At 36.5% G+C, this 14276-nt stretch overlaps 2 protein-coding genes and 1 long non-coding RNA gene across 3 annotated transcripts; 1 reads left to right on the top strand and 2 right to left on the bottom strand.

Annotated features, from left to right (window-relative positions):
- Positions 1 to 987: 987 nt before the first annotated feature.
- On the bottom strand, positions 988 to 3071 carry LOC21389629. Its single transcript, XM_010108077.2, has 2 exons — positions 2062 to 3071; positions 988 to 1399 (listed from the first exon to the last, which is right to left on the bottom strand). Exons 1-2 carry the CDS (start codon positions 2774 to 2776, stop codon positions 1287 to 1289), a joined length of 828 nt encoding a protein of 275 aa, XP_010106379.1. The 5' UTR covers positions 2777 to 3071; the 3' UTR covers positions 988 to 1286.
- A 326-nt stretch (positions 3072 to 3397) lies between these two features.
- On the bottom strand, positions 3398 to 9987 carry LOC21389628 (DExH-box ATP-dependent RNA helicase DExH8). Its single transcript, XM_024172267.1, is given in 15 exon segments — positions 3398 to 4061; positions 4319 to 4437; positions 4440 to 4845; positions 5307 to 5489; positions 5571 to 5839; positions 6027 to 6171; positions 6258 to 6380; positions 6475 to 6755; positions 6913 to 7093; positions 7174 to 7320; positions 7530 to 7850; positions 8131 to 8278; positions 8451 to 8624; positions 8849 to 9026; positions 9749 to 9987. Coding segments are annotated over 15 exon segments (3057 nt in total). The 5' UTR covers positions 9915 to 9987; the 3' UTR covers positions 3398 to 3845.
- Positions 9988 to 12929: 2942 nt separating this feature from the next.
- Positions 12930 to 13941, top strand: LOC112093573. Its single transcript, XR_002903114.1, has 4 exons — positions 12930 to 13095; positions 13170 to 13248; positions 13328 to 13453; positions 13800 to 13941. It is a non-coding gene; the product is annotated as an uncharacterized LOC112093573 (long non-coding RNA).
- Positions 13942 to 14276: the final 335 nt, after the last annotated feature.

The following is a 14276-nucleotide window of genomic DNA, read 5'->3' as shown; positions in this document are numbered from 1 at the left end:
TTTTAAGTGTGCTAGTTGGAGAGTTTAAAGTAAATGGTTGGACCTTACGTGAATTACCAAGGCCATGTAAAGCCACATGAAGACTTAAGTTGTAGCCTTGGTGATATGGCCTAAGAAACTGCCAACTCATGCTTGCTAGGCTTGATGAATGTTAGCTAAGGATTAACCAGTGAGTGGCCACATGGAACCTAATGTCTTGCTGCCGCAGATTGCTTTGATATAAAGGATTGGTTACATATATAAATATGTTAGAAGAGTTTTGTTACTACTTTAGAGACTAGGAAAAAGAATGCGAGAGAGTTTTGTTACTAGAGAGAGAACGGAAAGAAAAAAAATAGAGAAAAGTTATATTTATCTTCCTAAGGTAGGTAGACTTTTCACTACATCACTTAAACAAGTATATTTTCAATTTATATATGTTATTGTTAACATATTTTCATTGAGATTTGAAAAATATTTCTGAGTATGATGTGAATCTTGTGTCTATTATGAACTGATTGAAATACGATAAAAAGTCAAATCCTAGAGGAATAAGAGATTCCATAACAGGAGCTATATGAAAGAGATTCTAATAACACAATATTAATATTATACAATAAGACCCTAAATGTTTGAGATAACTATTTGAAAGTAGAAATTATTTATAGTTTACTATATGCGCTCATATAGTTCTCGTGATGTAAGTAAGTACTAAAATAGAAATTCTAATTGACTAAACAATAATAGTTCAAGGTCCCATGATAAGTTAGGAGATCTTAAAAAATAAAATTTGTAAATTAAGAATTATGTTAGAAGATTGTATTTGTGATAGATATTATTTCTCTATTAAGCAGTAATATTTTAATTTCAGTTAACATTTCTCTCGAGCAGGCGTGGTTTTTAACTGCTTGCTCGTAAGAGCGTTACATAGAAAGAGTAAAATATGAATTCAGCAAAACTGGAAGAAAAAGAAAGAAGCAATAAATGTTCACATTCAAAATTTAACCATTTCCATTGATACATCATAGACCGGGGATATTAGTTATCCAACGAGCCCCACTGCGGATATAAATAACGTCTAAGCATTGACTTCTTCCTCTCTCAAAAAGTACGGGTAAAAACAATTTAAAAACAAAAAAAACAAAAAACAAAACAAAACTCGCTGTACATACAACAACTTAAAACTTGAAAACGTGTTGCGGTATCTTGTGAAGCACCAGAGGCAATTAATTGTAGGAGGCAAAGAAAAGCTTCTCAATTGTGTGGATATAAAGTAAAGAGAAGTTTTATATCCTTCAACAAATCTTTTACCTCACCGAGTCGACCATTCTACAATCGTGTTTCTTTCGCCGGCATCTGTGATGGACTTTTTGATCTGAGAATGTGTTCTCCCCCACGATCTCCGTCATCGAATCGGTGTCTGGTAAAAGAAAGGAAAAACACCATCAGACCAAAGAAATATTTGCACGACTAGCCAACGTTCTCATAAAGGAATAAACAAAATGAAGTTTGCTTAGAAAAGAAGATGAGATACTCTATTTGTTATTTCTTTTCTTCTCTTTCAATTTTCTTATCCCTCAACCGGCAAAATAGTGGTTGTTATCTGTTTTTATTTGAATACAAGTTTCCCTTTCTAAAAAGAAAAGAAAAGAAAAGAAAAGAAAAGAAAATGGTTGCTAGCCAACGAACAATCTTCTTGGCATCTATTATTTTGCCACAAATTATTCCGGTTATCCACTGTCCGAAATGAATTTCTAGTTTAGCAATATATTAAGTTCTAAAAAAAAATAAAAAATTAACCGAGCAACAAAGAGGTTGAGCAATATAGAACTAACATTTATGGCAAATCTCAACTCAAACTCATTATATACAGAAAAAGAAAAAGAAAAAAAAAAAAGCAATCTACACTTCAATAGCATTAAAAACCAGAACAAGCCAACAAGAGTATGGTGGTGCCATAAAAAATAGAAAACTTTTCCGATAAAGGTTAGAACTTTCCAAGAACCCTGATTGTACATACAGAGATTTAAAGAACAAATTCTTTTTGTTATTATTAGTTTTAATTTCATAGAAAACTCGTACCTTCAAATCTGTTGCCCCAAAACAACAAGCGAGCATCGTCTTCTTCCTCGTCGTGCTCATCGCCGTACCCGAACTCCGCGTCGCCGCGATAACCCGGTTCACTCCCATACCCCGACTCAGCCCCTTGCGAGTCAAAACCCCCTATCACACCACCGAAACTCTCCTTCTCGCCACTCCCTCCACCTGCTCCGTCCCTCTCCCTCCTCGAATTCCGCGCCTCGCTCACGTCCGACGACCAATTGGCGTCGCCGGTGTTCAAGAACAGCTCCCCGCTCGAGTCCGTTCCCACCGCCACCGGGAAATCTGAGCATGTGCCGTACGCCGCCGACGCCCCGACGGAGCAGCACCGCCGCGTGCCGCTGCGATCGCTGCTCCGACCGGACACCGACCTGGAGCCCCGCCGGCGGCGCTTCCTCGCGAGCAGCCGGAGGCTCCCCCTGTACTGGTGGTGGTGGGGCCTGGCCGTGTCGTCGTCGACGAGGCTGAGCCGCGACATATCGATTGCGTCGATCGGGAAGGACGTGGCGCGGTCCGAGAGGCAGGGGCGCTTCGTGATCGCGTGGGCTCCGCCATTGGAGCGGTAGTGCCGAGGATTGTTGGCGGCGTCTAGGGTTTTGGTCGGAGGAGTAGAATGTTGTTGGAAGGGCCTCCATGAGTGGAGCTGGAAGGCGCAGGAATCTATGGAGTGCCGTGAATCTAGAAGCTTCGGCGACATGGAATCTGGGATTTGTTGTTGTTACTGGATAAATACCAATTATTTTCTTTTTCTTTTTCCTTCTATGTTGGGAAAGAAACGATCTTGTTTGTTGTTGTAGCCTCAGCTTAGAACTTCATCCAAGTCTCCCGATTTTTTTTTTTTATTTTGTTCTTTTTAGTTTACGGAATTAAAATCGTAGCCTCGATCGAAGACTTGCAGTCTTGCAGGGAGAGCTCGATATTTTGTGGAGTTCTTCCGGAAAATGGATGGGAGAAAAGAGACCCCACTTAAAAAAATATGTAAACTCCCTTACCATCTCTTGAGCCCCGCACCGCACACGTGTCCTGCTTGAAAATATTTTTTTTTTTTTTTTTTTTTGCTAAAGTAAGAAAAATAAAAAATGGATCAAGATATTTATCTACTTCGGATACCAAATCAAGCTAATCCACCCACCAAATCTTCATTGGATAAACTTTCAAAAATTGAGTTGAGATCTTTTTTCTTTTTTTGATAATAGAGTTTTTAGAAATCAAACTATTTAAAGTCTATTACCACGAAAATTAAAATTGTTTAATTATTATTTTTCATACGAGTACAATTAGTAAAATTAAAATACACGCAGAACTGGAAAACGCTTGAGGTACGGTTTTTTTTTTTTTCCTGAGAAAAGGTTGTAAAATTGACAGCACGCACATGATATTACTTTTTGTGCATAAAATGCCTTTCGGCTTTAGCCAAATTTACCTATCTATAGTATGGCTGATCAAATACAACAATAGATTATCTGTTTCTTTGATCTCTCTTTTCTTTTGTTTTTTTTTTTTTCAAATGCAAATACTTGAGGGAGGGAAATTTCCAATAAAAATTATACATAAAACCCGTGCACATCATGTTTTATCCACCACAAGCTTTACTCACTGTATTTCCTTCTTCTTTTTTTCCCTCCCTCTAAATACCTTCCAGTTATAAATACCGACGATGATAACATCCTAATTGAAAATGCCAAAAGATATTTTAATCCACTGTATACAAACACAAGTTCTATCCACAATAATATTTCGCGAACATCAAGAAGTTTCCTGAAGTCTCATTTCTGAACATCAAGAAGTTGGTGAAGTCCTGTGACGTAATCACCGAATTGAATGTGTGACGGAGGGTTCAAGTTGAAGACATAAGAAATTGGTCTTGAGACCACCATTGGCTTCTTTGTGGTGATTGTGTCCCGCAACTTCCCAAAGCTTCTTTCGTCAAATGGGAATGACTCTCTGAGGAAGAAAAACCTCTCTCTACCCAATTTCTCCACCTGAAGACAATCATAATAACCATGAGCTCTTCAGAACAATATCATAACCATCAATATTGTTGCAATTCTGTTAGCATGTTCGAATCTACATATTTCAGCATAGTTAGCAGCTCTAAGCAACAGGTCTGCGGAGTGAGGATCACTGTGTCACAGAGAGAGAGAGAGAGAGAGAGAGAGAGAGTTGTATTCATCTTGATAAATGCGGTGAGATTTTCCAAAGAAACAGTATATGATTGGCTTATAGCATCAATTGTTACCTCCAGATGTGAAAATCTGATATTGTTCATGGTGAGGATAACTTGCAAGTCCTCCAAGCCGTCAGCTAGTATGCGGATGGCCAGATATTCAAAGAAGTTGCGCACGAGCATTCTCTGCATTTCGGTAAGTTCATCAGAGCCACCAAATTAGGAAACCATAGAACACAACCAATTTCCTTCCACTCGACAGAGTTCTTCCCTGCTTTCGAAATAATGGTTTCGTACGGCTGATGAAGACCCCATAAGATTTTGACATCTTCCAAGGATGACTCGAAGAAGGAGGTCTCTGATAAAGGTGTCGTGGCAACTATACTAGATGGATTGGAGTAGGAAGCAAAATTCGAGGAGAAATGCAAATCGGTGTCATCTAAGACTAGAATACACCCATCTGAGGATGTAGGAAACAACTGAAGAAGGGATTCTGCATTAGCTTCACCATTTTCTGGGAGGCAAAAGGTCGAGCTAAATGATGATCCTGGTGGGCCCATATCGTGAGAAAAGGAACACAATTCTCCTTTTCGACAACCCTGTCAGTTGGAAACAAGAACAAATAAGGAAAGAACTATTATACAGCAAGCAAAATAAAGGAGTTATACCGGAATCAAACAATATATAAAAGAAATCTCAGGGTGAAGAGTGAAATGAAGATGGCAAGTTCTTATGTTCAACCCCATTAGTGCTCCTAATATTATATGACGAACGGAGAACTAAATTAAATTTACAATTTTAATTAGCATTTTGGTGTAAAATTTAACGTATACTATCAGGAAGTATTATGTTAAATCAAATAATTATACTAGCCTCTAGTTCAAACAAAGATCTAGAGAAGTACTCCAACATCAGAAAATGATCACTGAAGATAACTATTAATTATTTGTAACTAAGCGACTTTAAAGTCATCTTTTTTTATCCGAACTTTAAAATGTCATTGAATCTAGATATAGGATCCAGAAGCAATCAATTTTGCAAGGTAATTCAAGCAAATTACCTGGAGAGAGAAGAAAAATTTGCATGTAGGTCTCTTCGCTTGCAGTGAATGAGAATATAAGCATTGATCACCCCTGTTGCAGTATCCATTGAGAAAATATATACACATAGGCATCTCGCCATTGGCACGATAACCATCATTATTGTAATAACCAGCTATATCTTCCGTACACTCAGCTTTTATCTATTCAAAACAAGAAAAGAAGGAAAAATCAGTTTTTGTGCCATGGGTAACCCTCATAAAGAAGGCAAGAATAGCAAGTACCTCTTTGATGATGGCTGCAAAATTTTTTGCGACATCAATTTTCTGAAAGTCATCACAAGCAACAAATGGTACGACAACACATTTCTTTGCCTCATGAGAAGGCTTAAGGTGATCATCATTCACCTCAAGTGCATCTGAATCTTCCTTTGGCTGACATTTGAGAAGGCAGGTATGTTTAAAATCACAAGGATCGTAGTAGCACGGAAGGCCATCAGATGAACGCAAAAATGTTGGCCTAAAGCGGTGGACTGAGTTAAGTATATCTTCATCTGGAAAGAAACATAACTAGACTTGAAAGCAGCTTTGAAAGAATAAATAGAGCATATCCATCATTGAAGATCCGTGCATGTTTACAAGTACTTGGACATATGCATGAAATAGTGATTAATTGCACGAGCTTATATAGATATAACGATAAAGCAAAGAAATGATAAGAGTAAGAATGCAAATACATACATATTTCGGAGACATGATTTAGAGACGACTGCACAAGATTATGGAAAGAACACCATTCTTCTTCCGACTTGGAAAGCAGTAAATTGGAAGCTTTCAGCTCATCAAACGTTAGAAGTAGATTCAAATGCTCAAGACGGTGCTTATCCTTCAGAAAAATGGAAGATGTCCCGATCAGGTACAAATATAAATCCCATTGTTCACGGCTTAGGAACATGCAAGTGTACTAATTACCTTGAAGACACGTTGCCAAAACTGAAATGCACATACGTTAGCCATGAGTTGTATCTCCCTCCGACCATTTAGGCCAGTGTCACCAACATCTTCCCTAAAGTAGCAGTCCGTATAGAGTGTGCCCTACATTAAAGTATTCAATAAATTAGAGAAGAAAATTTATTTAAACAATTAGGGCTTCCAGAAAATCATTTTCTTTTGGTCATTGTATAGGTACCAAATTTTCATCACCAAAAGGACGAATAATGGGTAGAGGCTGCGTATCCATCAATACACCCAGAAGAATGCCTTCCCGCAGCATCCCAATATCTCCAAACTTGAGTATAAGCACAGAAGCATCAAAAGACAATGCAAAGCTTGCAAGCAATCGCCCATAGAACGTAGGCTCATATCGACCCCTTGGAGATGTTTTCTCCAATGTACGCATATGAACTAGCAAATTCAAAGCATCTTCAACAACATCAGGATCTGGTGGATCTAGAGTCCTCTGCAGCAAGACTGGCATCAAAGTTCCACAATTAGAATTTCATTGAAACTTGCAGAGCAAAGGCACAATCAGTGTACGTTTGCAACTGCTCACTACATGTCAAACTCGCGAAATGATAAGTAGTGAACACACAGGAAAACATTTCAAATTTCATATATCTTTACATACCCTTGGGATCATTAATAGCTTTAGATTCGGCACAGCAAATTTGAAGCACTTGCTGCCTCAATGACAACCTCAGTATAGATGGAAGCTCATGATCCTGAAGGTTGCTGAAAAATGATCCAGTAACCAATCGAAAAATCTGGCCATCACAAGTTCTTCCAGTTCTTCCTCTACGTTGCTCAGCCTACAAACCAATTCAAAAATTAAAGGGGAAAAAATCAGCCAGGATTAATTTATTCAACGGGTAAGATTTCTTCAGACTACCTGTGATTTGGAAACCCAAACGAGCTCCGAAGATTCTACTTTCCTATTATTATCCCAAAATACTTGTAAAGATCGGCATGAATCAATGACAAATGCAACTTTGGGTATTGTCACAGATGATTCCGCAATATTCGTGGCCAGTATGACCTGCGCAAAATGTTATCTTCAGAACAGTCACAGCCATGGGAAAAAAAGGGGCAAAAAAAGAATAGGATCAGGACAAACAACTTATAGACACATTTTAAATGATCAAAACAACTTATTTGCACTACGAAGAGCTATCACATGACGTGGAGAAGTGTCGAAATAAACTAGCAATTTGTTTTTCTTTGACAAGCAATGTCTAAGAGGCGCACCTTTCGATGTGATTTCCAGATCCTCATTGCCAAAAGAGCTTGCTCAGTGTCAACACTACTATGTAAAATGTGAACTTTGAAAGATGAACTAAGTGGCTTCAGAAGGTACCATTGCTGCTCCAAGGAATAGTACGTTGGAAGGAAAATTAAAATGCTCTTTTCAATATCTGGTTCGTTCTCGTGAATATGCAGCACCAGATCGTGAATAAGTTTATGCACTTCAGGTTTGATAATAGCGTTAGCCATGTAAGGAGTTGGATCAGAACAGTATCTCAAACTCAAAGCGGATGACTCTGAACTTATTCCAAGAAGTTCAGTTACCTGGCTCATATTGTGTAAATAAGTACAAAAATAAAATGTGATGAACTTTATAATATATAATCACAGTTACTTGGTTGGTATGGAATAAATAAGTGCTACAATAAAATGTGATGAGATTCAAAAATATACAATCGCACCAAATCTTTTTTAGACCTTAATGCCGTTCAGACCTGCATTGATATATCTTTAATATTCTGATAGTTATAGAACTTTAGAAGCTTACCAAATCTTCCTGTTTCTCCCAGACCAGAAAATTTTAGATACGTGTAATTGGGAATACCTGTTCAAGATAGAAAACTTTTCTCTCAAAGATGGTTTTCTGGTTAGGGCTAGGGATTGCTAGCACTTCCACTCGTTCATCCCTTCCAAGATCCTTAAAGTATTCTCTGTATCTTGCAATATCAGCAGTCGCTGACATCAAAACTACCCTGAAAATTTTGTAGATCTCTTATATTTTAAGAAGCCACTAATGTTTTTCTCCATAAATCTGCTGTAAAAAATGACAAGACAACGCGAATAAAGAGGAGCAGATATGCAGATAGCCCAAAAGTGAACAGCATATCGAAGGAGCCTCTGAGCGTAGTAAGGAAAATATCTCACCTTAAGTCTTTGTTCTTCATCAGAAACTGTTTCACACAAACAAGAACAAGATCAGACTCGGCAGATCTTTCATGCACTTCATCAAGAATAATAACTTTATAGTTAAGTGCATTCAATCCCTTGTCTTGCATTTCCTCCAGCAGAACTCCAGCAGTCTTAAAAACAATTTTTGAGCTGTGAAAAAATAATAGGCCACAAAGAGGAGAGAAATAAAAATTGTGAAATATTGTTTTTTGTTTATATATATAATTAGTACCAGATTCATGCCTCCCGTACCAAATGAAGGTGAAATTTCTAAAAATTTCTAAACTCAACAAAATCACAAATTCTGAGTCCTTAAAACACCAAAGGTCCAAAAGGAAGCCTACATGAAAAATAAGTACATTGAACCCAACTACCTTGCTGACAAGTTCTTTGAATGGCCAATATGACACCCAACCTCTCCTCCAACTTCGCACTTACGTGCTTTTGCAACAGTTTTGGCCACGGCTACAACAGCAAATCTCCTCGGCTGTGTGCACAAAATGGGCTTCAAATTCGCTTCCAGAAGAAATTGCGGAACTTGCGAGCTCTTCCCTAGATGGCCAAAAACCCCAAAAATGAAAAATGCAACAACATTAAAAACATGGAAGAGATGAATCCAAGAAACCAATATTCTTAGACAGATGAAAAGAAAAAACCACACTTCAACAAAAGGGAAAATAAAGAAAATACCCGTTATACTAAAACATAATTCGAAAAAAAAAATCAATTTGACTTTATTGAATAGACAACATCCCAAATGAAAAACTAAAATTATATATTTTTTCTTATTTTCCTTCGTCATCGTTCCTTACATTAACTGCAAGACAAACCCAAATTCCTCTCTTCCACTATGGATTAAAATTTTGACACAGAAAGTCCGAAACAAAAATATAAACAACATAAACAAATTGCAAGAAACAAAAGATATAAACAACATAAACAAATTGCAAACCACTTCCGGTTGGGAAGTCAACTGAAACTATCAAATATCAATGCAGGATATATCGGATGAATTGTGCTGGTAATCACTGAAAACACAGAGTAGCTGAATTAACGCTTAACTAAATCTAATAAAAACACCAAATCCAATAAACGCAACTTTCGTCGTACAGAAATTTTCCTTAGCATTTCTCTTTTTTTATTACTAATAAAAGACTTCTTTTTTCCGTCGTCTTCTCGGTAACCAAACAGCAGTGTACAAAATGACAGGAACACACATTCATACACGGTCAAATCTCTCGAACACAAACGAGAAATAAAAGCAAAGAGACTACCGCAGCCAGGCTCGCCGACGATGAGCGTGACGCGATTCTCGAAAACTTTCTCGATGATTTTCTCTCGGAAAGCCATTACGGGGAGAGACGAGAATCTGAACGACGGTGCAAACGACGACGAGTACGACGAACTGCAAGACAACGTCGGAGACGACGGCGACGCCATTACCGGAAAAGTAAAAAACCCTCGCTCTCCTCTCCTCTTGCTAACCGGAAATGGCAACTTTGGGAAGAGAAGACTGAAGAATCCTTTCCTTGCGGAAGCGAGCAAAAAAAATATTTATAAATCACGAAAATTCTTTCCTCCTAGACTCCCGCTTCCCTTGTCTTTTGCGGAGGTGGTAATCGAGTAAAGTGTAGTCTATATGAGTTGAGTGGAACCGGGGACCTGTCGTTGACGCTTAGTCAGCGGATGGTCTGGAGGGACGGGAGTGGAGGAGTTTTCCCCTTCAATAACCATTTGTTTGACTTTTTACTTGTTTGGCCAATAGATTTCTTCTATTGTAAACGTATATCTCGAAGCGAGGAGCAGGGAGAAAAAGCGCCGAAAGAACTTCCTCTGCAAGTCATTTGGGGTATGTGGTGGGTCCCGTTCGTATTTCGCGGGGCCGGGAATCTTTGTTCTCGTACTGGACCGTACGGGCCGTGTTATGCCGGTAATTGGGATTTCTTTTTGAGTTAATCACATATATATATATATATATATATATTTTTTTTTTATAATAGATGAGAAACAGAATAAGGAGCCGTTTAGTTCATAGATTAGAATTATGATATTAGAATTATTTTTTATTTATGTGTATTTTTTATAAGAGAAAATACTGTAACGAATCATGAACTATGATTCGAATCAGGATACGAATCCCCTTACCAAACACACCCTAAATGTCGAGAAGTTGTTATATTTGTATATAAATCTGTAAAATAATTCATAATGGTATTTTCATCTCTAATTAATTACTTTTTAAAATCAGTTATATAAATTACAACCACCCAAACAAAAAAATCTATATTTAAAGTTATATCATATCAATAACTATAAAATAGATAAATTAATAATATTATTAAATTGAAGACATATTCTAAACATTGGAGTAAAAATGATCCATTCGTATAAATGCTTCTTTTCTTTTTTTCTTTAGAAAAACCCGCACAATAGCTAGATTTTATTTTAATTTTAATTTTTTTCTGGAAAAATTCCCATTCTTGGATGCTGAAAATCAGTATTTTGGTATAATAGTGTTAGAGTATGTTTGATAGGAGGGAGAGTGCTGAAAGGAGAGGTCCAATCTCTATTTGGTTGGAGAGAGAGGATGAGGGAGAGGAGATGTGGAGGGTAGGGCCGGCAATATGGGTCACGACACAACGATACGATTCGAAAACGACACGAATTTTTCGGGTTAGGGTTGAGAAAAAAGAGGTTCGGGTCAGAATTTGGTCGACCTGAAATTGACACGAAAAACACTGGTCAATTCAGGTTGGACCCACCTAACCCGAACACGACACGAAACTCGTAAAAAACTAAAAAGTACATATATTTTTTATTTCATATTTTAAATTTTATTATGAACTTGTGATATCATGATAGTTATACTCAAAATCTTATACTATTATTTGCTTAATTTTAATGGATGTTATTGTAATTTAGTGTGTTATGAATTTTAAGTTATTTTTAATATGTAAAAAACTAAATAAAAGTATACAATTTTTGTGTCAATTTCTGGTTCACGGGTCAATTTCGTGTCACGGGTCATTTTCGGGTCGTGTCGTGTCAACTCGTAAAGTGGTCGTGTCATGTTCGTGTTGCAGTTTTTAAAAAATTTCGTGTCACGGGTCGTGTTCGGGTTGACTGTAAATTTAGAAAGAAACGATCAAAACACGACACGAACACGACACGTGACACGAATTGACACCCTTAGTGGATGGGTGTGTTCTCCCTCATGGCCCATAAAATTAGATAATTTCATCAATGGAAGAATTCAAACAATCCATCCACTTTTGCTTTAAAAGACTATTTTAAAAAAGTTTAAATGAACAATATAGTAATCTAATAAATAATTGTTATCTATCCTTTCAACTCCTCATCCATCCTACTAAATAACATGAATTGCTACAATCCTCTCCATCTTTCGTACTCCTCATTCATTCAATTCTCTCCATCATTCATACTCTTTATCATTCCAACCAAACGAAACCTTAATAGATGTATCTTCTAGTCTGTATTGTGCGTATAATTGGTTTTTTTCTTTCCTTTTCAAGAAAAAAATTGCATAATTGGGGATAGATTTTATTTAAATTTTAAAATTTTTCCTTAAAAAAAACTCCCATTCTTGGATGCTGAAAATCAGTATTTTGGTACGATAGTGTTAAGGATATATCTAGTATTCCAAATCTGTTGTTGTAACTGTTGAATTAAGCTGAGATTCTAATGCAGCTTAATACATGCTGAGTCAACATAATAGAGTTTTGTAACTATGTAACAAACTCTCAGTTGTATTAATTACTACAGTCCTATTCATTTCACCAATTCGAGTTTAGATTTTGAGTTTTGCTACAATAAAAAATTTTAAAAAACAGTCACATCTAATTTTTTTACCACAGTAAAAAACTTTAACATAAAATCACATTTCAACTCGAATTAAAAACTCGAATCAACAAACTAATCGAGCCACAACTATTCTTGTATAAATATTTATCAAATAGTAATAAATCAATTCAGTTGAGCCAAATCTTTCTCTCGCTAAATCACTCTCTCTCTAGAATTTTATCTGTAACATTCTCTGTAATACCTTTTTTCTTGACAAAAATGAATTATCGGGTGCGAAATTAATTGCAGTGACGAATAATTTTAACATATGATAGTGTTCGAAATTATTCGTAGTAACGAATAGGTTTCGGCTCACTTTAGTAGAGATTATTGGAGGCTAAAATGAATTCTCTAAATAGCCACAGCTATTTGTTGTGTTTGGTAAAAACATGAAAAGTGCTTTTGAAAGAATTTTGAAACTATTTGAGGCCAAAACGCAGTCTTTCAGCTGCTTCTGATCGTAGATTTCGTTATTACACATTTACCCCTGATGAATGAAAAAAATCCCACACCGTTAGATTTCTGCTGGTTTTGTTATCTCTTCTCTCGAGTTCTCGAGTTTCCCTCTCTGCTTTCTCTTCGTGCTCTCTCTCTCTAGACAATCAAGCTCTTCTCTTTCTGTTCTCTCAATCTCCCTCTCTGCTCGTAAGGGTTTTGATCTCCTCCTGCGATTGAAGTACGAGCAGACTCTCTCGGTTCATATCTCTCCCTCTCAAACCACGAACTCGCCTCCCTCCAAAACCCCATCTTCAGCTGACTAGTAATGTTATTTAAGCTATAAAAGTTGATTCTGCTCTGAAAATAAGTTTTGAAAATTGTTGTTTCATGGTTCAGGTGTCCTACATAATTGACGAGTATCGCTGTGGCCGTGCCCCTAATCCAGATGTTCTTTGCAATACGAGAATAAAGTTCGGTACGTGTTCAGAGGAATCTTAAGAAGCCGTAATTGTGTTTTTGGATCCCTTTTTTGATTTGCTTGTGATTATTTTCAGGTTCATTTATGGATGCCATCAGCAGTATGGAGTTCGACTACGTTGCTTTATGGACATTGTGCGAACGTTGTCTCATTTACAAATGAAAGGGGCGATGCATCTGTTTTGGAACTATCACAAGACATGGTACTTATGAATAACGAATTTTCGAATGCTAACTTATTTATTCTTCAACTGCTGATATTGTTAGTTTTCTTCATTGTCATGTTCTTGTGGAATCTATTTTCACTTTCTGCATTTTCTGTCATGATATTACTTTGCGTTCTGATAATAAAAATTTGATTTATTCTTCAACTGCAGATTTTATTAGTTTTCTTTATTGTCATTTTCTCGTGGAATCTATTTTCACGTACTGCATTTTGTGTCATGATATTACTTTGCATTCTAATAATTTCTCTCTATTTTCAAGTATGTTTGGACCTGTTATATACACAATATCCCCTGTTCATATCTTCTAATTTTTGCTTTTTAGGTGAAAGATCATGGATTGAGCAAAAGCAAACTAGTCATGGATATGGTTATTTGGTTGGAATTGAAGAGAGAATGAATTCCATTTTGACTTAGGGAGTGTTTTATTGCGTATGTTTGAAGAATAAAATGACTTAAGTTTGTATTTGTAGGTATATACGTGTGTGTGTGTGTGTGTGTGTGGATATATATATATATATATATATATATTTGCAAGAATTATTTTTTTTGGAATGGGGATGTTATTTGGTTGGAATTGTTTCATGGATATGGCTATTTATTTTATGGATGTGCTTAATGCACTTTTGAAGTTTCTTGCTATCAATGAGGTAATTTTTATTTTTGAAATGATATTTTTATTTGCTCATTTTGCTTGTGTTATGTGGTAAAATAGTTATTCCTTTCTAATCATGTGTTTTTATATTCAAGTAAAATCATGTGTGTTGATTGTTCTTTATTTGTGGTTCTATAATTAATTATC

The sequence above is a fragment of the Morus notabilis genome, unplaced genomic scaffold (assembly GCF_000414095.1).
Source record: "Morus notabilis unplaced genomic scaffold, ASM41409v2 Scaffold255, whole genome shotgun sequence".
Lineage (NCBI taxonomy): Eukaryota > Viridiplantae > Streptophyta > Magnoliopsida > Rosales > Moraceae > Morus > Morus notabilis.
Note: the sequence above shows the minus strand (reverse complement) of the source record. Positions and strands in the feature narration are given on the sequence as shown.

Excerpts from the sequence above, each read along its gene's own strand:
- LOC21389629 (XM_010108077.2), bottom strand. The coding sequence starts at position 2,776 with ATGTCGCCGAAGCTTCTAGATTCACGGCACTCCATAGATTCCTGCGCC. Across the intron at positions 1,400-2,061 it reads TTGGGGCAACAGATTTGAAG|ACACCGATTCGATGACGGAG; the intron begins GTACGAGTTTTC and ends TTCTTTTACCAG.